Source organism: Bos grunniens, chromosome 1, assembly GCF_055505025.1.
Source record: "Bos grunniens cultivar Pamir isolate PY7600 chromosome 1, Bosgru_T2T1.0, whole genome shotgun sequence".
Lineage (NCBI taxonomy): Eukaryota > Metazoa > Chordata > Mammalia > Artiodactyla > Bovidae > Bos > Bos grunniens.
The window spans coordinates 38,540,413-38,568,264 of NC_141165.1; the positions used below are offsets into that span (position 1 = coordinate 38,540,413).

At 40.4% G+C, this 27,852-nt stretch overlaps 1 protein-coding gene across 2 annotated transcripts in view; it reads right to left on the reverse strand.

Moving 5' to 3' along the window:
* Positions 1 to 18,606, reverse strand: part of CP (ceruloplasmin) — a 60,332-nt gene extending 41,726 nt beyond the window's left edge. For both annotated transcript variants that reach the window (XM_086387110.1, XM_086387131.1), the window contains exons 1-6: positions 18,170 to 18,606; positions 8,194 to 8,441; positions 5,565 to 5,777; positions 5,026 to 5,199; positions 3,226 to 3,480; positions 1,795 to 1,963 (exon numbers count right to left, since the gene is read on the reverse strand). In XM_086387110.1, coding sequence (XP_086243236.1) covers positions 1,795 to 1,963; positions 3,226 to 3,480; positions 5,026 to 5,199; positions 5,565 to 5,777; positions 8,194 to 8,441; positions 18,170 to 18,315 — 1,205 coding nt within the window. In that variant the 5' untranslated portion in view covers positions 18,316 to 18,606. The remainder of the gene's footprint in view (positions 1 to 1,794; positions 1,964 to 3,225; positions 3,481 to 5,025; positions 5,200 to 5,564; positions 5,778 to 8,193; positions 8,442 to 18,169) is intronic.
* Between the last annotated feature and the right edge of the window lie 9,246 nt (positions 18,607 to 27,852).

Here is a 27,852-nt window from a genome sequence, read left to right on the forward strand (position 1 = left end):
TGTCCTACCCAGTCATGTGGAGATTTTCTTGCCATTTCAGAAGTCTGAGGTCCTCTGCCAACATTCGGTAGATGTTCTGTGAGAATCGTTCCACATCTTGACATAGTTTGGATGTATTTGTGGGAGGAAGTGAGCTCCAGGTACTACTCTTCTGCCATCTTAATCACTCCCTCCCCGGTCTCTTCATTTTACAGATGAAGAAATTAAATCTCAGAAAGGCATTTGACCTGACAAAGCTGCCCTGTTTATCTCTTCTCCTGTACAGACAAATGTACTGAACAGCTGCTCTTTGCCAGGAACCCTGCCGTATGATGATGACATACCCATAAGCAAATGGACCCATCATTGTCTGCATGGACTTTGCATCTGTCCCAGAAGACAGACTACAGACTGTTCAATATAACAACATGTAACAAGCATAGGGTGTTATGAAACATTTCTCCTGGAGTTATGGAGAGCGGGGAGAGGCCTCAAAGGCTTTCCAAAGGAAGAGATTTTAAGAACTAGCTAGAGGAGAAGTGGCGTTAAAAAAATGGAATACGTGTGGTGGGGAGAATGGGGGAGGTGTTTACAAAGAGGGAACAGCCTGTGGGAAGGCTCAGAGAAGACTGAGCATAGCATGTCTTATAACATAGGGCAGGACCATAGCATGCAGGATAAGACAGAGGATTGGAGAAGGAGGCTTAGAGAAATGGGGGATGGGTGGGAGGACCTAGTTAAAGTTTCAGTACATCTCAAGGCTTTGAAACATGTAAGCAGTAAGGATTAGTGTTTTACGGGATGTCCCTGGTGGTCCAGGGCTTAAGACTCTGTGCTTCCAATGCAGGGTGTGTGGGTTTGATCCCTGGTAAGGAAACTATAAGGTCCCATGTGCCACACTGCATGGTAAAAATGTTTAAAAGGATTAGTGTTTTAGGAGGATTCCTTAAGTGGTTGGAAGACCATGGTAGGGAGCCAAGTCAGTAGGCTTCTCTTAAAATCTCAGTGAGGGTAGTAATGACTTCAGAGGTACTAGCAAAGAGGTTAGAGAGATGCAAACAAATTTCCCAAAATATTTAGGATATAATGAGGCAGCATTTGATGAGAGAAGGAGGGATTGGTGAAGGAGGGAAGGAGTCAAGGGTAATGCTCAGGCATTGGGATTTGAGTGATGGATGAATGGCAGTACCATTCGTGTAGAGGAGAAAGCTCAGAATTGTGGGGAAGACAGAGGGTTCAGGCTTGGACATACTGATTTGGAGAGGGCCTCATCCGAGTGAGGTGTCCACTAAGAAGTTCAGAATGAAAATCTGCCATTTATAAGAGCCTTCTGGGCTGGAGATACAGTTTAGGGAGTCATTATATCTGGCTGTCAGTGTAGCAGGGACTTAAATCTCTGCTTCAGAAGTCACAAGCTTGGGTAGAGCTCAGCTATTGACCTGTTGAACATAATTTCTACTTGAAATGATGAAAAAGCTCTGGGAGTCACAGTGCTGATAATTATACAACCTTGTGAATATACCCAATGCTGCTAGATTATACAAGGCTGGTTTCAGGAATGGAAAGCTAATGAATCAATCTTGTTTTCAACATTTTCTGAGGATTTTCTTGAGAATCTGACAACATTTCTATTCTTTTTCATGGACTCAGAAGTCCTATTTCTCCAACTTGGACTCACTACCAAACACCTCAATAATTACTTAGAAGTCTAGTTAACTTCAAGTATCAGTTAAAATTTTAATTGCTGAATAGCCTTTTATGATTTTTTGAGGAGGAGTCATATTTTGAAATAATATCATTTTTTTTCTGAATTACCTTCCCGGTGCTCTTAAATTTTCTTTGGTGAAGGCGTCTATACCGGAGGGTGCATAGTTCCAGATGACTTCTTCAGCAGCGATGTAGTAGTGTCTAATTTTGCCATGGATATTGTCCTTAGATGAAGACTTCTTACAGTCTTGTACCCAGAAAAAGGCCTGCAAACCAGCTGAAAACCACACAGAGGCGCCACTGTTTAATGAAGCCATTGTTCTCTCTCCTATTGCCTTATCAATGCTGCCGGTGAAACAACAGACAGAAACTGAAGAAATAGACAGCTACAAACAATACTATGAACGAGTAAACAGCTGCAAATGAATCAGTCATGGAAAATTCAAGCAGTGGAAAAAAGCCTATATGCCACAGAGAAGTGGTATTACTTGTGTTTTCAAAAATGTGGAATGAACTTCAGTGGGATTTCACTGTGACCATCTTTTGATGAGAAAAAAGAATAGGACACATTAATAGATAAGTGGTGAGAAAGCACTTTCACTATTTTATTTCACTGGGGTTTCTTTGGCTATGTCACGTGGCTTGTGGGATCTTAATTCCCTGGCCAGGGATTGCAGCCTTGCCCTCTGTTGTGAAACGGCAGAGTCAGAATCACTGGACTGCCAGGAATCCCTCACTCTTTTATGTTATCAGTGAGTCAGCATTGAAATAGATAATGCTTTCATGAGAAAAAGTAAGTGGTGAAGAGAAGCTTTGCCATATTTTAAGGGATGTGATGGAATAGAGGAGGAGGAATAGAGTGATCATGTATTTGTATCGCTCCCTTGGATAAAATGATTATGCACCTGCTGTGCTGGGCCTGCTGCAGCCAAGGTCACCTTTGATGAATGAGATTATATTTGAAGTTCAAAGTAACCTACTCAAAGACCCACATTAGAGCTAGTTTCTTCAGGAAACCAATATTACAAACTAATATTTTCCAAGAACTGGGGATATTTCTTTTCCTTATATTAAAGAGATGGAAAAGAGAGTTAGCATGTAAAAACAAGGAATAGCTGGACTCATAAAGAACAAAGTTGGTTGTATTTAACAGAATCAAGTCAAAACACAAGTTACTTTTCAGCACCAATATACACATCTTCTGGTGTTTAAAATATTGTATATTTTACAAATCTGAGTAGTTATAAGCAGTATTATACTTTTACGGTAAGACTATACTTCAGGACCAATTTTTGTTTTCCAAAAATTAATGTATTTTCAGCTTTAATTACTTTATAATTGCTCCAGTCTTTGTCTTTTTAAAAAAATTACATTATGATCCATACTTTCAGAGGAATAAAATTAACAGTTCAAAGTTCAGATCATTCCAAAGATATTTAGCTTTTAGATTCTAATTTCCAATAGTCAACCCATTAATATTGTAACTGAGACATGTCTCTTTTCTCAACTGACAGTTAATTTCAGGTATAGATGCCTTACCTTTCAGATGGTTTAGATTCTGACAGCTAAGCATCCATTGTCCAGGGTTCTGAGCCACCATAAGAGCATCAAAGAGGGTAGCGGGAAAGAGATTGATTGTATCAACACGGTAGTTCTTGCTAGTCAACACTTGCCCATGGAAGAAAGCTGCATGCACGTCAATTTCATTACCCATACCAAAAAGATACCATTTCACTCGGTCCTTAGCACACATGGAGAGTCCTGGGAGACTTCCAAAAGCATATCCATTCACAGCTGTAAGTCAAGAGGAGAGACTGTGACTAACATATATTGGTGCCTGGAATATTGATAGTTACGGCTACAAAAATAAAATCAATTTGAGATTGAAAATACCTGGCACACATGTCACTATTCTTCCCTTCTGTACCCACATCAGACATTATTAATCAATCACAGCACTCTTCATTTTGGACCTGAATTCAGCCTCAGGTTTTTTGTCAACACAGTATTAGCACATGAACACTGAAGATGAAACCTATTCGCTGTCCTTGTTATAAACTATACACCTTGGTATGTTCAAGTGTATATTTGCAAATACAAATGTGTGTACTCATACATACATATAAATGCACACACATATATAGTAAATAGAAAAAAGACATGCTTATTTATGAATCAACCATATGCATCATGTTGGTAGTGGCAGTATGGATGATGTCAAAGTTTTCTTGCTTATTTATGAGAACTTTTCCAATTTTCTACAGTGATGTGAATTGCTCTTTCAATAAGAACACAAAGTAAGCTTTTTTTTTTTTTAACTTGAAAGACAAAATTGGAAGAAATGTGAAGGAGGAAAAGATCTAAAAGGTCAAAAGCAGGATGGCCCGAGATTCTTCTAAAAAACTGAGAGTCACTGTTCAAACTGGGAGGTCTTAGTTTAAGCAGAAATCAGTTCTGGGAAGTACTGTGAGTGAACCAAATGCTGTTGCATTTGGGATACCAAACCAGGCTTAGCCAGGCTGGATGTTTGAGTCTCTAACATCTATTTTGCTTAGCACAGAACAGAGGCTGGATTAAAGTATGGAAAGAGGATCTTCCAGCCAGAAATAAGCAGAAGTTGGAAACAAAAATCTGTCCCGTGTTTAATTTGTTTATTTTTCTGCTTTGATAGTACAGTTATTATTGCATTCTCAGTTTCTGCCTAAGAGCTATTTTTGAGAAGCTAAACACAAACAAAAATCTACACTTATTGGTCTAGTAGGTATTAAGGGATTTGAAATTTTATGCAAATTCTAAGTGATAGATTATCTTACTAAACCCATTATTTTGTGTCTGAGAATTAAGGAGAAGCCTAGGCAGTAAAGAAAGCATTTTTAGAAGAAATAAAGTGAGCTAAAATGTAGGGGAAAATGATACAAAGTTGGGGGTGGTAGTGAAGGATAATATGTATGTAAAAGAAATCTTTTAGACTTAATGGTTTGAACTGTTTTCTTAACTATAGTGCAATGCTTTAAAATATAATTTAATAATTTTAGGCTGCTTTAATTTTTAGGAGTCGGGAGAATTAAAAATATGTAGATATAACACACATATATATTTAACCATAACTGATATTGATTTATCCTTATTAGTTTTGAAATAGTTTGATGTATCTGGCTTTACCTGGCTTAGAGTTCTGATTGGACCTGTTTAGCTGAATATCTATTTGCATACCCAATATGCTTTGTTACCAAGGGCATAGATTAGAATACACTACTTATTCATGTAAGGGAATAAGGTTAGCATAATTCATGGACTGAGAAAAATACGATAAAGTTAACAGATCCTGTGTAATCTTACAATACATTCTGTTACTCTCCTGGAAGTCTTCATTATCTTTTTCAACCTTCTCTGGTTCAGAGCAGTAGGTTTTAATGTTTTCTTCTAGGTACCAGCTGAGATTTTCATCCACCACAGAAAACATTACCACAAATTCTCTGTCAATATTTTTTTCTTTTTCTTCATCCAGAGAATCTGAAGTGAAAATTACTATTTCAGTAGACCTTAATTTTTAGCATGAATTTTAGCATGTGATTCATATAGCTTTAAACAATTTTAGTATTTATTTTCCGAACAGACCAGAAATCTGGACCAGTCATTCCTGTTTTATAGACTTGGAAGTATTTAGGGAATTTATGTTCAGTAACCTAAATGTTGCTTCATGCACCCTTTTTTCTCCTTACCCTTGCCTACCCTTCCCTTCCTTTTTTTCTAGACTCACCGCCCCTCTACCTTCCCTACTCAGTCATAACACAGAAGACTTAATGTATATTTAAAGAATAAACCTCCCTGTCTACTGTCTTTGGTAATTTATTGAGACTAATAATGAGAAAATGTACCTTTTTTGCAGTGTATTAAAGGCCCAATGAGTCCTGAGGCTATGTCTTTTGGAGCATCAATGTGGGAATGGTAAATCCGGGTCACGCAGTTGCTGTCTTCCTGACCAGGACCTTGTTCGGGGTTGGCATGCAGTATGTACATGCACTGTTCACCTGGCTGCACTTTGTCATCTGCTTTTTGAAAATCTGTGGTGTTATCAGGATAAATGGCCCCTAGGAAACGACATGCAATGAAATGACAGGTTGAATTTGAATGTGCTTGAACTTAAAAGAAAAAAATAGATGGTCTGTTAATTCATTCAGCAAACATTTATTCAATATCTAGTATGTATCCCCTTGGGAATGCAGTGATATTCTACTTGAGCACAGAAGAATAAGAAGCTAATGGCAACAAGGTCTGGAAGTTTCATAGAAAATGTCATTTTTTATACTTGACTGAGTGGGGAAGACTCTTGAGAGTCCCTTGGACTGCAAGGAGATCCAACCAGTCCATTCTAAAGGAGATCAGTCCTGGGTGTTCTTTGGAAGAAATGATGCTAAAGCTGAAACTCCAATACCTTGGCCACCTGATGCAAAGAGTTGACTCATTGGAAAAGACTCTGATGCTGTGAGGGATTGGGGGCAGGAGGAGAAGGGGACGACAGAGGATGAGATGGCTGGATGGCATCACTGACTTGATGGACGTGAGTCTGAGTGAACTCCGGGAGTTGGTGATGGACAGGGAGGCTGGCGTGCTGCAGTCCATGGGGTCGCAAAGAGTTGGACACGACTGAGCAACTGAACTGAACTGAACTGAGTCTTCAAGAAGCAGTAATAGATGAATTAGGAGCATTGTGACTTTGGGTGCTCAGTCATGTCTGACTCTTTGAGACCCCATGGACTGTATAGCTTGCCTGCCAGGCTCCTCTGTCCATGGAATTCTCCAGGCAAGAATACTGGAGTGAGTCGCCGTTACCTTCTCCAGAGAATCTTCCCATCTCCTTCATTGGCAAGTAACTTCTTTACCACTGTGCCCCCTGGGAAGCCCATAGTGACTATGGGTTTGCAATTAAAAAAAAAAAACACTTTTTCTGAGAGTTCAGAATTAGGGTCATGTTAAAATGCCATACAACTGTATTTAAAAAACAAAAACAAAAAAATGTTTTTGCCCTGGGGTTATGGTACGGAAGTAAGAGCAAAATGGCTACCCTCTGCTATAATTTGAAGTTTCTTGTATGATGTCAGATTTTTGCCTATGAAATAACCATGAAATTGTTTTAATTTTTACTTTAATTTTGTATTTTTCCAAACATATGCAAAAATTAAGAGAATAATATGATAAATTTCCATGTGCCCAAAATCTCAGCTTTACCAGTGATCAACTCAAGGCCAATCTTGTTTCATCTATACTCTCACCCACTCTAATCCCCATCATCAGTGAATTATTCTAAAGTGAGCCCCTGACTCATGTCATTTCATTTATAAATAACTCAGTATGTGTCTCTGAAAGCTAAGTACTCTTTTTTCGTCTAACATAGCCACAATACAATGATCATCCGTAAAAATTATTTATATCCTAATATGACATGAAATTGTAAAAAATAAGATGGCAGTAAACTTTTATGCTATGAATATAATTATTTTGTTTACAAAAACACATAAATATATGAAAGATCAAAACATTGACCTTGTAAAGCAATCCCTCTTTTAAATACAAAGCCAATAATTAGTTAAGGTGAATTTTAGTCTATTTCCAAGCTTGATCCTTATAATTCCCATGAACTGTAGCATGGCCTCAGCATTTTTTTTATAACTGACATTTATAGAACTCTTATTATATACTCTCACTGTTCCTATTTTATAGATGAGAAAACTGAAGCATAGAGAATTTAAGTAACTTGTCCAAGGTCATTCAGCCAAGTAAAAGCCAATGCTGCACTGAAATACGGGTCCGTTAATTTTGAAGTCCTTGCATTTAACCACAATAAAACATCATCTCCTGTCATCATCTTTGTCTCCATCATCATCATCACCATCACCATCTACTAAGAATGAGATCACAAGCACCAAATATAATCTTTGTTCTTCCCGTACCGTCTTTAAGGATTCCAAGTCCTATAGTTAAGTGACCTTTTGGTTAATTGTGTCTCAGGTATGACTCCAGGATCATCCAGCCATGTGCACTATCTGGTTACTGTGTGAGATGACTGTGCTGCCTTCGCTGGGACAAAGTTAGGATGGAGGGTGACAATTGTTACAGTAAGTTCACATGTAGGAACTTTAGAGATAAGACAATCCCCATCTTGAGTCCTGTTTCTTCCTTCAGGATTTTTGTCTTTTCCAGGCTTTAATGTGCACTATTTCTCTTAGTTTGACTATTTATCTAGAAAGGTGTAGGGCACTGGGAAGGAAGTCCAGCTCTCTTTGACTCCAGAAATCCTATCACATTCACACTCTACATAAGCAAGCATAACCAAGAGGAGCACAGCATTATTAGGATGAACCAAAACACTTATTCATAAAATAGTTCAGAGCTAAAGAACATTATTACAGGTCTTATCCAGGAGGAAAGTCCATAATCTTGGAAGTTAAAAAATGGCGCTACTGAAAAGGAAGAGAGGATTCCAGCAAGATTTTGAGTTGAACTGACCTTCATGCTCCTTATAGTAAGTCATTCCATGTGCATGAAATGTATAAGGCCTAGAGGCAAAGTTTTTCAGATGTACATAAACTTTATCTCCAGTTTCAGCTTTGATAATAGGGCCTAAAAACCCTAACCAGACAGGTTTTTCTATAACAGTCCTGAAGTTTTCATCTGTGTACTGAAGATACACAGCCTTCTTGTAAACGCTTCCAATTCTATTGGGGCCATTTTGAAGATAGATATTGGAATGTTCCCTGCAAAGGAAAAGAAGACAACCTTAGTAGAAGCCATCATTTCCAGGGATAACATTATAATGAAAGAGAAACGAATAACCATATGATATTAAATGTTTGCCGTTGTTGTAAGGATGCTTCCAAAAAATGAAGAGAAGAGCTGGCATTTAGCCATGTTATTTTAATAATGTGAGGTGTCCTACATTAGCTATATGGCAGACAACCATGTGTGAATGCTCCATAAAAATATAATACATCTTACCAGAGTATTTCTTACAAGATTTTAATGTTAAAGCACAGAGACCTTATGAATATATATAAATATATAAATTTATTAAAATAGAGCTAAGACATTTCTCACTTCTTGTGCACCTCTTTCAGTCATGAAGAAAACTTGAGTTTACAAGCAATCAATCTGGATGTGTGAGATGTCAAATTGTGTGTATATATTTGTTTTCCTAAAGCAAAGCTAATAATGCTAAGGTAATGCTATTGTTTTAATTTCTTTTAGCAAAACTAAATCAAAGTTGGACTTGATGCATATAATGTATATGGGTTTTTTAATTACCTTTGATTTCAAATTACCCCTGTGGTTTTTTTAATCCCTTGCTAGCAAAAGTACTTGAACATTGAAAGTTTATATTCTGGTTAGTGCCTGATTAATAGTTGCTTAAAACTTTCCTGAAAATATCAGCAAAGTGAATAGTAGCCAGGAAAAAAAAAAAAGAGAGAAGAAAAGAAAGGAAAAGAAAGAAATTGAGCTTGATATTCAAACTTTTGAACTGATTCTTAAGTTATTGTCTTTGACGGAAGCCGGGATAGGTCAGTGGAATCTACCTGTGGGCAGTGGCTTCTAGTCGTTCAGGAGAACCCACTTAAAACCTGGGCTTTGGCAGCCCTTCCACACTTGAGGTCTCCTCCACTAGAATAAAAAATGCTAACATTCTGGCTAATGATCTATGGTTTGTGTGCGTGTGTGTGTGTGTGTGTGTTGCCTGCTTTGATCTCAGTGACTTTTGGTGCCTTACTATTTTCCACTCAACCCTTGTGAGGCTGTATAACCTGACTAAGGAATAAATTTAGGCTTGTTTTCTCAGTGGTAAGCTCATCAGAAAGAGTGAAGAATATTTTTCCTTTTTATTTTTTTTTCCAGATGAGAGCAGAGCTTGTGTGGGAATGCTGATCTTTGTCTGTTGCAGAGTTTAAAGGCCTGTTTTTATTTTTTAAATCTAAGGCTCTGGCCCAATGTTTCTTAATTTTCACATGTATAGGAATCTACTGAGGACCTTGATAAATGCAAGTTCCTAGGCTCCAGCCCCATTGATTCTGCTTCTGTGCTGCTGGGGTGGAGTTTAGGCATCTGCATTTACTAACAAATAACCCCCATGTGTTCTGATGCCTCTCTGTGCTCATGGGCAACCCGAGTAGGGGAGGCTCCAGATGCAGGGGGAGAAAGCGGCCCAATCCCAGGGACAGAGGGATTCCTGGATGCCTTGAGACAGAAAGGTGACTGGTTCCGGTCGTGGCCAAATCTCTCCTGGCATGGTGGCATGGAGGTACCAAATTGAGCTTGAGTGAGGGGACCAGTAAGAAGGGTCTCTGAGCTGCATTTGGGCAGCAGGAACAGATGTTGAAAATAGCAGAGCCCCGTGCTCTGGATTGACCAGAGAGCTTTTACAATGAGCACCTTATAGTTGTCATGCTGAATTGTTTAAGCCCTGGGATTCTCAACTTGTTCACTGAAAAAATGAGTGAGATGGGAGTCTCTTTCCCCTATCGTGGTGGGAGAAGGGCCAAATTGGAAGTTAGAAAAATAAAGTTACATCTTTTATAACCAATACAGCAAATCCATGATTAAGCCATTATTCGTCATATTTGTTTTCATTTTCTAATTGTTGCAATTTCCATTTTGTTAAAACAAACCAAAAAAAAAAAATATATTGAGAAAAGCTCTGAGAGACTTTAAGCACATTAAAATACATGAAAAAACAATGAGAAGGGGTGTGACTTCTTCCCCCTAAACTGCCACATTAGTACAGACAGGAGTAATCTTAATGAATAGATGTTGTAACAGCAGCAAAATTCCAAAGCCCTGAAGGCCACTGAGATTAAAGACAGATTCATCCAGTCCACTTTGCTGAGAGGAGGTCAGGAAGAGGGCAGTTCAGTCAAGCACACAATGGCAGCTGGAAAGCTTATAGCTCAAAGATGGAATTCCTCTCGGGTCACATCAGAACCTGGGCCACTCAGTCTCACACAGACCTGTCTAAGCCTAGCGGAAAGTTTTCACCCGTGTCTATGAATCTAAGAGATTCACCTTCAATGATATTTAAATATAGATTCTAATCTGTGTTTCACCATGCACTGTTGATTCCCATCTTGCTGTTTTATTTACTAAGTCATGTCCGACTCTTCTGCGATCCCACAGACTGTAGCCTGCCAGGCTTCTCTGTCCATGGGGTTCTCCAGGCAAGAATACTGGAGTGGGTTGCCATTTCCTTCTTAAAGGGATCTTCCTGACCCAGGGATTGAACGTTCATCTCCAGGATTGGCAGGTGGATTCTTTACCACTGAGCCACCAGGGAAGCCTGATCCACATTTTAAATAAAGCCAAAGTTTAAAAATAGCCCTCAAATTCTTGAGGCTTCCTTTAGATACAATGTGTATTTATATTTCCTGAATGTGCCTCTGAATCTAATTAAGGAATATGTCACATTTCATTTCAATAAACTGCAGTGGACTTTCTCAAAATGCTTTCATTGCACTGAAATTCTCCTGTATTCATTATTTCCTGAAATAAGGGGAGTATTGCCTAAGCTTTGGGATTCTTTTTGTGTATACAAAGATTTTTTTGGAGGTGGGGGGAGGTGGTGAAAAATACTATAAAAATAACTGATCTGAATTTATAACCTATTCAGAAATTTTAACATTTGGATTTCTTGTATACACATAGCAATGTGCAAAATGTGTTTCCCATCTTGTCTTTTTTTCTGAAACAAAATTAAGTCTTAAGCAAATTGGTAAATATTTCACATAATGCGATAACTTGGGGGAGGTCTGTTTGTTTATGCTGTGTCTCCAAAGACACATCAAAGGGTCATTAGGGACTGTCTATTTAACATCAAGAGCACAGCTTTGGGGACAAAGGGTCAGTTACTGGAAGCTTGCAGGAAGTTTGCCAGTCAGACATCCAGTCAAAGGGATCTATTATGGTTGTTCTTTGACCGGAACAAATGATTCACATTAATTGTTGTTCTTTCTGTTGGAAATTGTGATATGTTGTTTTACTTCATTTCAATAGATATGTCTCCCTCTCAGTAATCACATTCTACTTTTTTAGCTTCCCCAGTTCTTATAATTCTATAGTGAAAGTGAAAGTGTTAGTCGCTCATTCATGTCTGACTCTTTGTGACCCCGTGGACTATAGCCTTCCAGGCTCCTCTGACCATGGGATTTCCCAGGAAAAGAATACTGGAATGGGTAGCCATTTCCTTCTCCAGGGGACCGAACTTGGGTCTCCTGCATTGCAGGCAAATTCTTTACCATCTGAGCCAGCAGGGAAGCCCTATAATCCTATAGCAATTCCTCTAATTTCTGGTAAGCTCAGACCCAGAAGTGAGTTTTTAATGTTAGGGTAATTAAAACAATTTTTACACTGCCTTAGTAAAACAGTAATAATGCTATTCCCTCCCATAAATTCAGAATGCACTCAAGGAGGTCTTGGTTTATGTTTAGACATGATTACTAAAGTGTGGGTAATGTATGTGAAAAGTCTCTGGATTCTTGGCTTTACTAATTGAGACACAGTATATTAGTTTTCTATTGCTGCATAACAAATGATCACAAAGCAGCTTTAAACAGCACCTATTTATTAATTTCACGGTTCCATGGCTCAGCAGTCTGGCATGGCATCACTGGATTCTCTCCTCGGGTTATCACAGCTGACATCAAGGTGTTGGCTTGTCCGAGTACTTGTCTGGAGGCTCTGTGGAGAAGTCCACTGCCAAGCTCACTCAGGTTATTGGCAGAATTCAGTTCATTATGGTTATAGGACTGAAATTCCTGCTTCTTTGCTAGCTCACAGCTGAAGACTTCTCCCAGTTCTTTAAGGCTACTTGTATTCCTTCCAAAGTGATTTCTTCCATCTCCAAGTCAGCAACAGTTTGTTGAATCCCCCTCAAACCTCTTTGAAATCTCTCTGACTTCCTCCTCTTCTGCTAGAGAATTCTCTGCTTTAGACTAGGCCCACCCAGATCATGTCCCTAAAGTCAACTGTATCCTTGAATATAACATAAACCATGGGAGTGATAGATCATCAGATTCACTGGTTCTAGAATTTTAGGTTTAGGATGTCTTTGGGGGCAATTAAAAAAACTCTGCCTACTACACACAGGAATCACAAAGAAAAGTCCAAAAGTAGGCAAAGACTACTTTGGTAGGCAAAGACTCAACCTGGGTTTATACAGCGCACACTTGAGTGAGCTATAGGTTCTAACTAGCCTGGCTTCACTAGCACAGCATGAAAATTCTATCTAGGTGTTAGCCCTCTTTTGGATATGTTCTTGGGGAAAAATAGCAACTGTGATAATAAATTGTAGAGCTCAAAAAGTGTGAAATGGTATAGTTACTTCATTAGCTTCTGCACGTGGACGGTCTTATGTGAAATGTTTATACCACACCAGATTTTGCTTACTATTTTTTATTTGGCAGCCTCGGAGTATAAGGCATCATAAATGACTTCCAGATAACTTTAGCTCATAATTTTACCTCTTTAAGAATCATTTAAAAATTTAAGACCGTTTTGGAAAGGGTAAAATGAATGCCTTTGCGCAAGTTTTTTTTCTTTAAAATGTTTTCTTTGCATCCTTGTTTTTTTAAACATCATGTACTGGGAAAAATTCAACTTCTGTTATGATGATAATAGTAAATATAAACATTTACTGAATGGTTATGGTACCCTGATCACTCACTATTATAATACTTATGATTATATCATAGAGTGCAATGTTGTTATCTTGTTCTCTATTTGGTCAAAATTTGGGCTTTCATTTTTTTCTTGGTCAATGAGTCTGCTTATGTATACTACTTCACTGCAGTATTTCTGATTTATTTTTCAAACCTACAATGGGCTGGAAAACTAGGTTTAACAATGTTTGCAAGAACTGTATTTAAAATCACCAAGCCTGAATAAGAGCCTATGAAGTTAGTGTAAAAGGGTTTTGTGATAGTTCTTCTGTTTAAGGAAGTTTTCACTTACTTCTAGCTTCCTAAGGTCACCAGGAGAAAGAAGTAATCTGAATAAAACTGGACCGTTTTACTTATTGCTACTATGTAGCTAACAAAATCAATAAACATTTATCTATTTATTTTTTCAATAAACATTTAATTAGTGTCTACCATGGGCCCAGATCACAGTATTGCGTCTGCTAATTGTTTTTATATGTATGTCTTTTATTCTTGGTAGTGGTGGTAGTTTAGTCGCTAAGCTGTGTCTCACTCTTGTGACCCCATGGATTGTAGCCTGCCAGGCTTCTCTGTCCATGAGATTTCCCAGGCAAGAATACTGGAGTGGGTTGCCATTTCCTTCTTCAGGGATCTTTCTGACCCAGGAATCAAACCTGGGTCTCCTGCACTGCAGACAGTCTCTTGCATTGCAAGCAGATTCCTCACAAACTGAGCCACCAGGGAAGCCCTTTTTATTCTTGTGCTTAGTTGTTTAGTCGTGTCTGGCTCTTTGTGACCCCATGGACCATAGCCTGCCAGGCTCCTCTGTCCATGGGGATTCTCCATGCAAGAATATTGGAGTGGGTTGCCATGCCCCAACCCAGAAATCAAACCCAGGTCTCTCTCATTGCAGGTGGATTCTTTACTGTCTTAGCCACCAGAGAAGCCCTTAAATACAAATAACTTATTCCATGGACAGAGGAGGCTGGCAGGCCATAATAGTCCATGGGGTCACAAAGAGTCGGGCACTACTAAAGCGATTAATACTCTAATTTTCACTTCAACTTAGGAACAGAAGGTATATTTCACAGATCTTTAACAGTTTATTGATGTGTTAAAGTGATAGATGAGGCACTGATAAATATAAGGAAATTACTTTCTACCTTACCCCATAGAAAAGCTATGACCAACCTAGATAGCATATTAAAAAGCAAAGACATTACTTTGCCAACAAAGGTCCATCTAGTCAAAGCTATGGTTTTTCCAGTAGTTATGTATGGATGTGAGAGTTGGACTATAAAGAAAGCTGAGTGCCAAAGAATTGATGCTTTTGAACTGTGGTGTTGGAGAAGACTCTTGAGAGTCCCTTGGATTGCAAGGAGATCCAGCCAGTCTATCCTAAAGGGAATCAGTCCTGAATAGTCATTGGAAGGACAGATGCTGAAGCTGAAACTCCAATCCTTTGTCCACCTGATGCGAAGAGCTGACTCATTTGAAAAGACTCTGATGCTAGGAAAGATTGAAGGCAGGAGGAAAAGGGGATGACAGAGGACGAGTTGGTTGGATGGCATCACGGACTTGATGAACATGAGTTTGAGTAAACTCCGGGAGTTGGTGATGTATAGGGAAACCTAGCATGCTGCAGTCCATGGGGTTGCAAAGAGTCGGATACGACTGAGCAACCAAACTGAACTTACCCCACTAGAAAGAAATACTTCTGATAGAATAAAAAGAAGTGAACTCTTATTTTCCTAATTAAAAGAATCCACACATTTTTTCCTTTCTATCTGCCAATGTTTCCTGTTCCACTAACTGATGTATAACTCCATAAACTGACTTTTCTTATTTCATTCTATCTTCTGATTTATTCTATGGTGTATATCTCTCTACATTAGAAGCAAGGGGAAATTTTGACAACACAGCCTATAATTTTGTCTAGCTTCCTACACACCTTTTATACATTCATTTTCATTAATTAAAAAATATTTTAGTGTTTCCAAATTCTAGGTACTAGTGATCACCAGTGAGTTTAGCAGATGGAGTTTCTGCCATCTCAATACATACTTTCCTCTTCCTTGTTCCGCATCTTCAAGGTCAACAGCAGCTTAAACCTAATTCTCTGCCTAACAACCATCTTGACCTCTTTCAACCTGTTTCTCAGCCTATATATCTGCACTCCTTTTTAGCCTTCACACAATGAGTGTCAATAATTGTATCTGGTTATATCACATCATCCTTTGGCATATTTATGTCCTATCCCCCACTATATGTTGAAATCCTAATCCCTAATGTGATGGTATTAGGAGATGAGGTCTTTGGACGTGGTTAGGTCATGAGGGTGGGGCTCTCATAAATGGAGTAAGAGGCTCCGAAGACATTCTTAGTCCCTTCCACCAAGTGAGGACACAGTGAAAAGGCTATGAACCCAGAAGAGAGATCTTACTAGAACATGACCATGTTGGCACCTTGAACTTCCTGGCCTCTTGAGCTGTGAGAAAGGGATTTCTGTTGTTGCTAAGCTATCCTGTCTGGTGTATTTTGTTATAGAAGGCTGAATGTATTAGCAGCTGGACATTCTGCAAATCTGATGCAAACATTAGCATAGTATTGGCAAAATTGCTGAAGGTCTAGTTAATATTTGCTGTTCAGATATATTAAAAAATATCACAGACAGAGTGAGCAGTGTCAGCTATAGTTTGCACAACTGTAGGCTGTTGTTGAAGCAGGAGATGATCGAGCCAATGTTGTATAACCTCCCCAGCATACGCAGGACGCTAGGCTGTTTAAAAATAAAAAAATTCTCTTCCCTCCCTGCAAAAAAATTCTTACCGAAGCCCTTTTCTTTTCTAAATGTCTAGAATTAGAGACTTTGTTAAAGTATGGTCAGGGCAATGTCTAGCACTTGGTTGATGTGCAATCAAACTGATTGGATTTTTGACCATGAATAATGGCAGCAGGATGGGTGAGGGCATGGAGTAGGACTGTATGACAGTATTTTTTTTCCTAATGTATCTGACCTTTTCAAAAAATGTATCTAGATTTCCTATTAAAAAACGTGTATAATTGTTTAGTTAGGGAAAATGCTGAAGTCATACAAAATAATGGTTCTTGTGAAGCCTAAGAATATGCCATCTCCAAAAGAAGAGAACACTAGCTCAAAACCAAGCTTATAAAAATAATTGCAGGGACCTCCCTAGTGGTCCAGTGGTTAAGACTCTGTGATCCCAATGCAGGGTCCCAGGTTCGATCCCTGGTTAGGGAACTAGATCCCACATGCTGCAACTAAGACCCAGCAAAGTCAAATAAGTGAATATTTTAAAAACATAATTGCAAAATATACTAGTTTTATTTACAAACAGTTATTCTTAGGTCAGAAACATTCCTCACTGATTATTACTAAATTAATAACTTAGCAATTAGGTATTATCATCTATGCATTTATTTATTTTTTTTACTTTGAAAAACTTTAAACATACATAAAATTAATGAGAATAATGTATACCCATCAACAGAGTCAACATTATGAAATTTGGCATACCTTTTAAGCTATTTTTTAAAGATACAGTGTTAGCAGCAAATGGTCATTGGGTTCATTTGTCACCATTAACTTGCATTTTTAAGTATCAGTATTAAAACACATTTATCACCATTAAAATACACTTTCACCATTAAAATACATCTTTGCTGCTGCTGCTGCTGCTAAGTCGCTTCAGTCGTGTTCGACTCTGTGCGACCCCATAGACGGCAGCCCACCAGGCCCCGCCGTCCCTGGGATTCTCCAGGCAAGAACACTGGAGTGGGTTGCCATTTCCTTCTCCAATGCATGAAAGTGAAAAGTGAAAGTGAAGTCGCTCAGTCGTGTCCGACTCTTAGCGACCCCATGGACTGCAGCCCACCAGGCTCCTCCGTCGACGGGATTTTCCAGGCAAGAGTACTGGAGTGGGGTGCCATTGCCTTCTCCGAAAATACATCTTTAAATATAATGAATATGGGTTTGAGTAACAAATTTTAATTTGGTGTTAAATGTTTAATTAACATTATTAAAAGTGATGACCTTCATATAGATCATCTTCCATTACAAAAATCTTCAAGGAGAACCTGTTTTTTTGTGTGATGAACTTTGCTTGAAATAAGGGGCTTTTCAACTGAAACAAAGAAAACCTTTAAGAAAGAAAACCGTAAAGAAAACCTGTAAGTTACATAGAGCTTTTTTGCACATGAATGATGTGCCGAGCACTGTAAGAAGAGCTTTCCAGGCACCACTCGTTAAACAGCCCTATGAAGTATTCTTATTGTCTTTGTCAACAGATTAGGATGCTGAGTCTGAGAAAGATGAATGTAATTATCTGTCCAGAGTCATCCAACAAGTATTAGGTGGAGTCATATTAAGATTGTATTTGATATATAAAATAAATATTTTTTGAAGGATTAAAAAAGCCTTTAATTTTTACCTCTAATAATCAGAAATGGAATAGTAAACAGAAATTTTTATGCAGTCATTCTTTGGATGAAAGAACTTCTGCATAAACAGACAAAAAGACTGAACCATGATGGGAGATGTAACGACCAGAAGGGGTTAAAAGAAACCCACACAGTTCCTCAGGACCAAGTGGGAAGGAATAAGGCAGCATCCCAAAAAACAAACAAAATCCCAGGAATTAGAGATTTATTAGTGTCCAGAGTTTCAAGTCCATATTTTCCAGTTTTTGTATATAACAAATTAAAGAAATATTTCATCTTATTGGCTTTATTTTTTAATTGATAATTTAGGTTTGGTCTATAAAGAAGAAAAAGCAATGACTTACGTGTCAACCGAAATAAGTTTCTTTTCCCCGTGGTCAGAGGCATAGTTCCAAGCTGTTTCAATAATTCCAATGTAATAATGCTTATCTTTCGCCCAGGCTGAGGTACCACATAAAATTAGAAAAATACAGAGCAAGAAAATCTTCATTTTTTTTTCCCCTCTTGGAGCCCAAGAAGCAATGGAATGAAATCAGAAGCAGGCAACTTTATAAATAAGGCTTTCTTTCTTTATTTGCTTGATTGACAGAATGTTATGTTGCATAAGATGGAATTATTTCGTTAAAGCAAATAACATTTTCCACTTTGGTTCAGTTCTCGTAAACCCAGGAAAAACCTAGTTTTCCACTGCCTGGGTTCTCTAATTACAAATAAAAAGTCAACAGTTATTGTTGGAGGCGCTGGAGTGTGCATAAGTCTGTGTTTCTACAATTCATTGTGTAAATTCCAGGAAGGCAGAGATCATGTCTTAATGTTCCCTTTGTTCTTCCAACAATATGCTACAATAAAATGCCCTGCACACAGTGAACTTTTAATACATCAAGATGAAAATTATGCAAAATGAATCAAAATAAGCAGCTCTTTACTTTGGAAAAGTCTAACAATAACCTAGTTACATATTCAAGACACAAAACATGATATTTAGCATGCCAAATTTAAGTACCCCTAAATAACAATTTATTTGGAAACTTTTACTTATTTTGTAAGCTCCAAACACATCTACATAGAGAGTTAATCAGATTATTGTGTATCACTATGTAAAAATAATTAGCAGAGGATAATGGGAGTTGAAGACACTGTTTTAGTTATTGAAAAAATCAGAAACAAATAAACCTGTCTTTAAAGGCAAAAGTTGCCCTTAGTAAATGGACAGAGCCCTCGTTTATTTTATTTATTTGCATATTTTTGGCTGTGCTTGGTCTTCGTTGCTGCATGGGCTTTTCTCTAGTTGCAGTGAGCAGGGGCTACTCTAGTTACGGTGCGTGGGCCTCTCATTGCAGTGGCTTTTCTCCTTGTGGAGCAGAGGCTTTAGGGTGGGTGGGCTTCAGTAGTTGCGGCTCCCAGGCTCTAGAACTTAGGCTCAGTAGTTATGGCACATGGACTTAGTTGCTCCACAGTATGTGGGATCTTCCCAGACCAGAGATGGAGCCCATGCCTCCTGAATTGGTAGGTGGATTCTTTACCCCTGAGCCAACAGGGAAGCCCAAGACCTAGTTTATTAACCTGGAATTTCTCTCTTTGATGTGGACATGAATTTTGGCGTGAAAGACTTTTTATTTTTTAGGTGAAGAAAATCCTGATGACAGTGCACATTTTATGATGATGGGAGCTTTTTCTCTAGAATACTTCAATGCATTACATAAGTATTTACTGAATGGGGATTTTAGAAATAGTTGGTACAGGAGGAAGTACCCCAATGTTCAAACAATGCATTCATTTAGTAAGTATTGCTGAATGAACCCCCTGTGTGCCAGACACTGTTCTAAGCACTGTGGGGGTATAGCAGGGAATAAAACAGACACGAATCCCTATGCTTGTCAACTTATATTCTACTGGGGAGAGACCAATGATATACAAATGAAGGGTGAAATATCTAGTACATATTAGCAGCAATGAATGAGGCTAATAAATGCCGAGGAAAATAGCAGTATGAAGATAAAAATCTGATGACACCATATGACCCCAGGCAAGACATATACTTGACCCCAGCCTCATTTTCCTCGTCTTTAAATCAGTCTCAGAGGGCTGTTGATCATATTACTTAAAATGACCCGTTAGGTCGCGGAGTGGAGATGTTCCTTTCACCTAGCAATAATGTTCTAGCAATAATCTTAACTAATTGTCCTGATACAGAAAATTGAGTCACCGTGCCCAGAATGTCCCAAGACCTCCTTCTAGAGTCACCTTAAGCAATTGTGCCCTCATGCCTGCTGAGGGGACCTGAATGGGGCTAACATCTTGCCCAGACTCCACTGGCCAAACCCTGTGTCTTGCAAGATTCTGTTGTTCTTTTTAAAACTTGGTGCCCAGAAATGCTCCTTTTTCCCAATGGTCCACACAGAGGGAACTTCTTTTAGCAGTTCATTCTCCTAGAGAGGGTGCTTTTTAATTGGCATGAAGCCCCTGTATGAGCCAGTGTATGGCTGATGGTGTAAATTATGCCCTTTGGGAACTGTACAGTTCCTGTTGTCCATCCACTGACCCTATTCAGGACTGTACTATGTGGGAAATCACATATCTGTCATGACAGGCTTTGTAGTTAATAGGTGTTTAATGATTATTGGGTCCAGGTGGCATCTATGCTCTATTAGCTTCCAAACAGTGATGAAGACCTTCATGATGTATTCCCAGTGTCCATGAGACTAGTTACACATTCATAACTCTTGACTTAGGACTGTACCTTCTGTCTCCAAGCACTTACCCTGATGCCCTAGGTTAACTGTAGAATTGTCCCAATAGTCCCTGGGTGGTGCAGAAAGCAGCTGTGAATTCTGGATCTCTCTCTCTTTGTCCTCCATCCTACCCTCTGAGTAAGTTACCCTATAATAAATGAATCCAGTGATTATGTGGAGCTGCCTGCCTCATTTTCTGGTGTCAAGATACCTTCTCAGTTCATGGGCACTTTTTGTCCCCTCCATGCCCCAACAATTGGTGAGCCAGCCAGGAGACTGAAAATGAGACAGGAATGGGCCATGCTGGGGGAAAGCCAGGTGCGGTGGGGTAAACCCAGGCTGGCCATCTCTTCTGTGTGGGGTGACCTAGCTACGTTCATGGGACCCTTCGGGCTACTGTGTGAGTTCAGGACACCTGGAAAATGTCAAAGCGCTTCCTAGATATATTAACTGCAATGGTGGGAAAGGGAAAGTGGATAAAAAAAGAAAGTGAGCAAACTATTTTAGCTATTGCATGGCCTTTGTTATATCCTATAAGGATTAGCACAGAAAAGGAATTACAGTTCAGCAGGAAACTAGAGAAAACGAAAGAGATTTTGGTGTCAGAGGGGGATGACTAGAGGGCGTGTTCTGCCACTTCTTTTTTTAAAAAATAATTTTATTGATCTATTTGTTTTTGACTGTGCTGAGTCTCAGGGTGCTGCATGTGGACTCTCTCTCGTTGTGGCAAGCAGGGGCTACCCTCTCGTTGTGGAGTGCAGGCTCTAGGGCATGTGGGCTTTACTGGTTACAGTGCATGGGCTCAGTAGTTGCAGCTCCCGGGCTCTAGAGCACAGGCTCAACAGTTGTGGCACCCGTCTTAGCTGCGTCATGGCATAAGGGCTCTTCCCAGACCAGGGATCAAACCCGTGTCTCCTGCATCAGTGGGCAGATTCTTTACCACTGAGCCACCAGGGAAACCCATGTTTTACCACTTCTGACTTCATATCAAAGAAAATACAACAGGAAGAGCATACTGAAGTGATGGCAGGTAAGATAGCTAAAATGCAGGGCAGTAGGCTCAAAGGTGAGGACTCTTATTTCACAGCAGAACTGGGACCTAGAGGTGTGATCTTTGGGATAAAGACTTGTCAGAAGATGAGGACATAATTATAGAGGAGGAAGAAGAAGCACGGCCTCTGATACAAGCTGAAACACAGGCCGCTAGGGAACCAGGAGATAATTGAGAGGAGACCCTCACAAACTCCAAAACAGCAGTACCAGCATATTCCTCTCCTGAGTTAATAGAATTAACTGTCAGGTTTAACCAAAATAGTAGAGAAGGAGTGGCAGCCTGGGGGCTCCATTTTGGGATACTTGGGGAGATGGCATCATGTTAAATGGGTCAGAAATGTCTAAGATGTCTAAAATTACCACAGTTATAGTGCAGCCTCTGGCAATGTTTGTATGTGGCCAAGGTGGCCTAGCTAACTTGATTGAATTGGTACATGCAAGCATTTGTCTGGCTTAGCCAAATGAGTGAGGCATACTGTACCCACCCTTAGGATGGCATCTTTGCAAGATTTACAAGAAACAGTGAGGGAATCAGGAATGAAGCATGCTATCTATGCTCCTAATTTCCAAGACCTGTTGAGGAGTTATTTGTAGCAGGTATGAAGGATAATATCCTGCAGTCCACTCCAGGAGCTTGGTTGCTGACCTGAGATAGGGACCTTAGTTTCAGTTTTGACTGGGATGGTTCATCAACCCATTCAGACTATGGTGGCTATGACAGCTGAATTAAGTGAGACTGAAAAGATCTGGCACGAGGGAAATGAACAGGTGCCATGCTTAGTCGCTTCAGTCATGTTCAACTCTTTGTGACGCCATGGACCTCAGCCCACCAGGCTCCTCTGTCCAGGGGATTCTCCAGGCAAGAATACTGGAGTGGGTTGCATGCCCTCCTCCAGGGGATCTTCTTAACCCAGGGATTGAATCCCCATCTCCTGCATTGCAGGTGGATTCTTTACTGTTGAGCCACCAGGGAAGCTCAAATAAACAGGTAGATAAAGCCAAAGAGAGAGAAAAAACAACAACAAAAGTGAGGAAATTAAAGGGGGCTCGACTAGAATTTCCTACAAACAGTTATGGCAAGACCTTGTATTAATCAGGACCCCTGAAAAGAATATAAACAATCTTATGGGGTCTTTTTAACCTTATGGAAAGTGTTATTCAAAGAAAAACCGTTTATTCTACTGACAGCAAGAGGAAGAGGCACAAGCCTGCACTCTGTCACTTTGGGAAGATGAAGAATAGGGGTTGATACTCTCAGTTCTGGGGATCAGGCCTGGGGTAAAAGCTGCTCCTTGGTGTGGGCCATAGGGCCACAGATACATAACTGTGGAGGCCCCATGTTGAACTATTTATCAGTCTTGCACCAATAGGAAGACCACTCTGGCTTAAGAGATATCTGTGCCCAGTGCACCCAGATTTATGGGAATCCATCCAAGTTCCAAGGGGCAATATGACCCACTGATGGATATGGAGGCTGAACGGTATGGATGAAACATATGAACTTGTATTTACAAATTGGAAGATTGCCTCCCCATCCCTTTCTGGTTTATATTTCACTCATCAGTTCAGTTCAGTTCAGTTCAGTTCAGTTGCTCAGTCACGTCCAACTCTTTGCAACCCCACAGACTGCAGCATGCCAAGCTTCCCTGTCCATCACCAACTCTTGGAGCTTGTTCAAACTTATGTCCATTGAGTCAGTCATGCCATCCAACCATCTCATCCTCTGTCGTCCCCTTCTCCTCATGCCTTCAATCTTTCCCAGCATCAGGGTCTTTTCCAATGAGTCAGTTCTTTGCATCAAGTGGCCAAAGTATTGGAGCTTTAGCTTCAGCATCAGTCCTTCCAATGAATATTCAGGGCTGATTTCCTTTAGGATCGGCTGGTTTGATGTCCTTGCAGTCCAAGGTACTCTCAAGAGTCCTCTCCAACACCACAGTTCAAAAGCATCAATTCTTTGGCGCTCAGCTTTCTTTATAGTCCAACTCTCACATCCGTAATACCCATACCTGGATATGTTATTGGGTATAGATGTCCTATAAGACCTGGACTTCACAATCACCACCAGCAAGTTCTGCTTATGAATCCATGCTGTCAAGTGTGTAGTGGTGGATAACACTAAATGGGACCCTGTAGAGTTGTCCGTCCCTAGGAGAGTGGTGACAATAAAATAGTATCGCCTACCAGCAGGACAGGACGGAATATGGGCTACCATCATAGTATTAGAGAAGGTAAGGGTTATAAGACTACACAAAGCCTATGTTGCCAGTGGAAAAAAACAAATGGCACCTGGCTCATGACAATAGACTGTAGAGAATTAAACACAATAACACCCCGTATTTATGCAGCAGTTCCAAATACAGCTGAACTCTTGGACACAAATCTCCTTTTCTCTCAAGACAAATCACTGAGTCTACAATTGTGTGTTAGTTGCTCAGTCGTGTCCAGCTCTTTGCGACCCCACAGACTGTAGCCCGTCAGGCTTCTCTGTCCATGGATTCTCTAAGAATACTGGAGTGGATTGTCATGTCATTCTCCAGAGGATCTTCCCAACCCAGGGACTGAGCCCTGGTCTCCTACATTGCAGGCAGATTCTTTACCATTTGAGCTACAGGGAAGTCCCATAGTCTAATGCCCTTTTCAGTATTCTCTTAGATAAGGGGTATCAGGACCAGTTAGTCTTAATGTGGGAAGGGAGGCAATGCACTTCTACTGTCTTAGCCCAAGGTTATCTGCACAGCCCTACTATATGTCATGGGATTTGGCTTGGAACCTGGAGAAATGGGCTCTCCCTCCCTCTTTCTCTCTCTGTCATTACACTGATGACATCACATTAACCCATGAAGACTTGCTGTCTCTTCTCAAGCTGCTGCATCACCTCAGGGATATTTAAAAGCAAGGAGATGGGAGGCAAATGCTGACAAGGTGCAAGGACCAGGAGAGTCACTAAAGTTCCTGGGAATGATGTGTACTGGTAAGACTGAAGTGATGCCTGAGGTTGTTTTTTTTATAAAATACAGTAAGTCTCCTACATATGAACCTTCAAGTTGCAAACTTTCAAAGATGCAAACATGCATCTGGTTCCAGCAAGGAACTGAAACATGTGCCATCAGTCAGTTCCCTTTGCTGATGCTTTTATTGTTGGCTTACTTCTCTCTAGCTAAATGAGGAAGCATAGTTCTTAGTATTCTTTTATCATCAGTAGGAATTTTTTGTTCTTGCTGCTGCTCATATTGTTACTGTGGGTTTGGGGCACAAGCCACCTCTGGTATCTGACCCTAGGGTCTCTCAACAAGAATAATGATAAGATTGTTGACCCATCACAATATTGAGGGTGGAGTGTATGGCTGCTGACATAACTGATGCCATCTTGGTCTCATACAGTTCCTCCTGTCCTTCCACTGACCCTACCCAGGACTGTAGTACATGGGAAATCACTTCTCTATCATCAAGGGCTTTGTAGCTAATAGATATTGTTTAATGACTCTTAGGTCCAGGTGGCCTCGGTACTCTTTTAGCCTCCAATGATGAAGACCTTTTCTGACACATTCCTGGTGAACCATGAGACCAGTTGCATGCATGCGTGCATGCTTAGCCACTCAGTCATGTCTGACTCTTTGTGACCCCATGGACTGTAGCCCACCAGGCTCTTCTGTCCATGGATTTCCCAGGCAAGAATACTGGAGAGGTAACCATTCCCTTATCCAGGGGATTTTCCCAACCCAAGGATTGAACCTGGGTCTCCTGAATTGTAGGCAGATTCTTTACTGTGTGAGCCACCAAGGAAGCCCTTCCATATTCTAGGTTAACTATAAAATTGCCTCAATGGCCCCTCAGTGATGTGGAGTGCAGCTATAAATGCTTCTGGGTCATTGTGCACCTAATCCTACTCAGTGAGTAAATTATCCTGTAGCAGATGGATTCACTGATTATTTGGAGCTGCCTGTCTCATTTTTTAGTTTCAAAATACCTTCCAGTTTAGGTGAGCCCATTTTGTTCCCTTTCATCTGAGTTTCCAGGCATTTTCTTCTTACTCATTTTCTACTCTATGTTCAAACTCAGCCTTGTAGGATGGAAGGATGGTGCTCAGAGCACCGCACAAGTCCTGAAGTCACTTCTTCCAGAAACTTCTACCCTCCCCCTCTACTCATGCTCAGATAGTTACTGAGCTGAAGGCTCCAGAATATATCCTGATAGAACTCATCAAGTGTTAGTCGCTCAGCCGTGTCTGACTCTGTGAATCCATGGACTATAACCCGACATGCTCCTCTGTCCAAGGGATTCTCCAGGCAAGAATACTGGAGTGGGTAGCCATTCTCTTCTCCAGGGGATCTTCCCAACCCAGGGATCAAACCCAGGTCTCCTGCATGGCAGGCAGATTCTTTACCATCTGAGCCCCCCAGGGAAGCCCATAGCACTCATAACTGTGGTGAAATGAAACGGTTAAACAGTAACACCCTTGACCAGTGCAAGTAAACATTTTATGGTGTAATACAGGAAGGGTCAGGAAGTCATATTTCTGTCCTGTTTTGAGACAGTTGACCTTCCAGTTAAAACGCAAGTAGCTGCTTTCAGGAAGTGGGGAGACGGCTGTGAACCTCAGGGCTGTCTCAGTAAGAGGCGAGGTCACTGGGCCCTAGTAAGTAGCCAGTTGTGGGCAGTTAACCCTAAAGAACCTCCTTACAGTGATTCCAGAGTTGGTACTCAAGGGTGAACTTTGAATAATGTTGCAATTGAGAATTTCTGCACTCGGCATAGACTAGGATGATGCAAGAAGGCAGAGGAACCAACAGGAGAGATTTAGCTGACCTAGGGCATTTTTGAAAAAGAGAAGAGAGAACTCTAAACTGGATCAAACAGCCATTCTCTTAGCTGTGTATGTCAGAAGGTTTTTTTTTTTTTAGATTTTTTTTTTATGTCTTTATTGAATTTGTTATAATATTGTTTCTGTTTTATGTTTTCCCACAACCTCTGTATTGGAAGGCCAAGTCTTAAATAACCACTGTACTACCAGGGAAGTCCCTGTCAGATTTTTACCTCAGAACCCCAAGGTATAACTTTGTAGCTTGTTATAATTAATTACTGTATTCCCAAGTTAACCATTTAGTAACCCAAGTAGAGTTATATATAAATTTGGGGGATTTTTTTGCGAGTAGGGGGAGCGAAGGCCTCAGCTTGTGGGATCTCAGTTCCCCAACCAGGGATTGAATCCAAGCCTTCAACAGTGAAAGTCCAGGGTCCTAACCACTTGAACACCAGGGAATCCCCACATATCACAACTCTTCATTATTTTCCACAATTTTTTTTCTTGTCAACAGAAAGACTTCTGGACTGGGTGGTTCTTCTCTGCATTTAGCAATCAAAATTCTGAATGGCTACAGAATATCGCTCCAGCTGCATCTGGCTGGCAAGACGCAGTCTTTTTGTTACCTCCACTATTCATTCAGTTCAGTGGCTCATTCGTGTCCAACTCTTTGCGACTCCATGGGCTGCAGCACGCCAGGCTTCCCTGTCCATCACCAGCTCTCGGAGCTTGCTCAAACTCATGTCCATCAGGTCGGTGATGACATCCAACCATCTTCATGCTTATACTCTAATTTGTTTCTTTTTAAAAAAATAATTAATTATTTTTGGCTGTGCTGGGTCTTTGTTGCTGTGCACTGGCTTTCTCTAGTTGCAGGGAACAGGGGCTCCTCTAGTTGCAGTGTGCAGCTTCCCATTGATGGGGCTTCTCTTGGGGAACACAGGCTCTAGGGAGTGCAGGCTCAGTAGCTGTGGTTCTTGGGCTCTACCACAGTTTCAATAGTTGTGGTGTGTGGGCTTAGCTGCCCCTCGGCATGTAGAATCTTCCTGAACCAGAGATTGAACCCATGTCCACGCCCCCTGCATTGGCAGGCAGTTCTTAACCACTGGACCACAGGGAAGTCCTCTAATTTGTCTCTTGCTGACTCGTGAGAACTGGCTCTTAACCTCTACCCTATGTCTCCAGAATTATTAACAAAGCAACCACCACTGTGACAGCAGGAGACAGTGAATATAAATAGCAGGTCATTCTGGCCTTGACCAGTCAGACTCCCCACAGTGTTGTCTTTTTCACAGGAAATTGCATGACTCTGGAATTTCATCAGTGAGTGGGTCACACGCAGAACTTTGATAGTGAGTCCCTGACTGACTCAGTGCAGGGCGAGCACGGCCTAACCTCTTCTCTGCCATGGATCAATTCAGGACTGCTTAGGGAATGATCG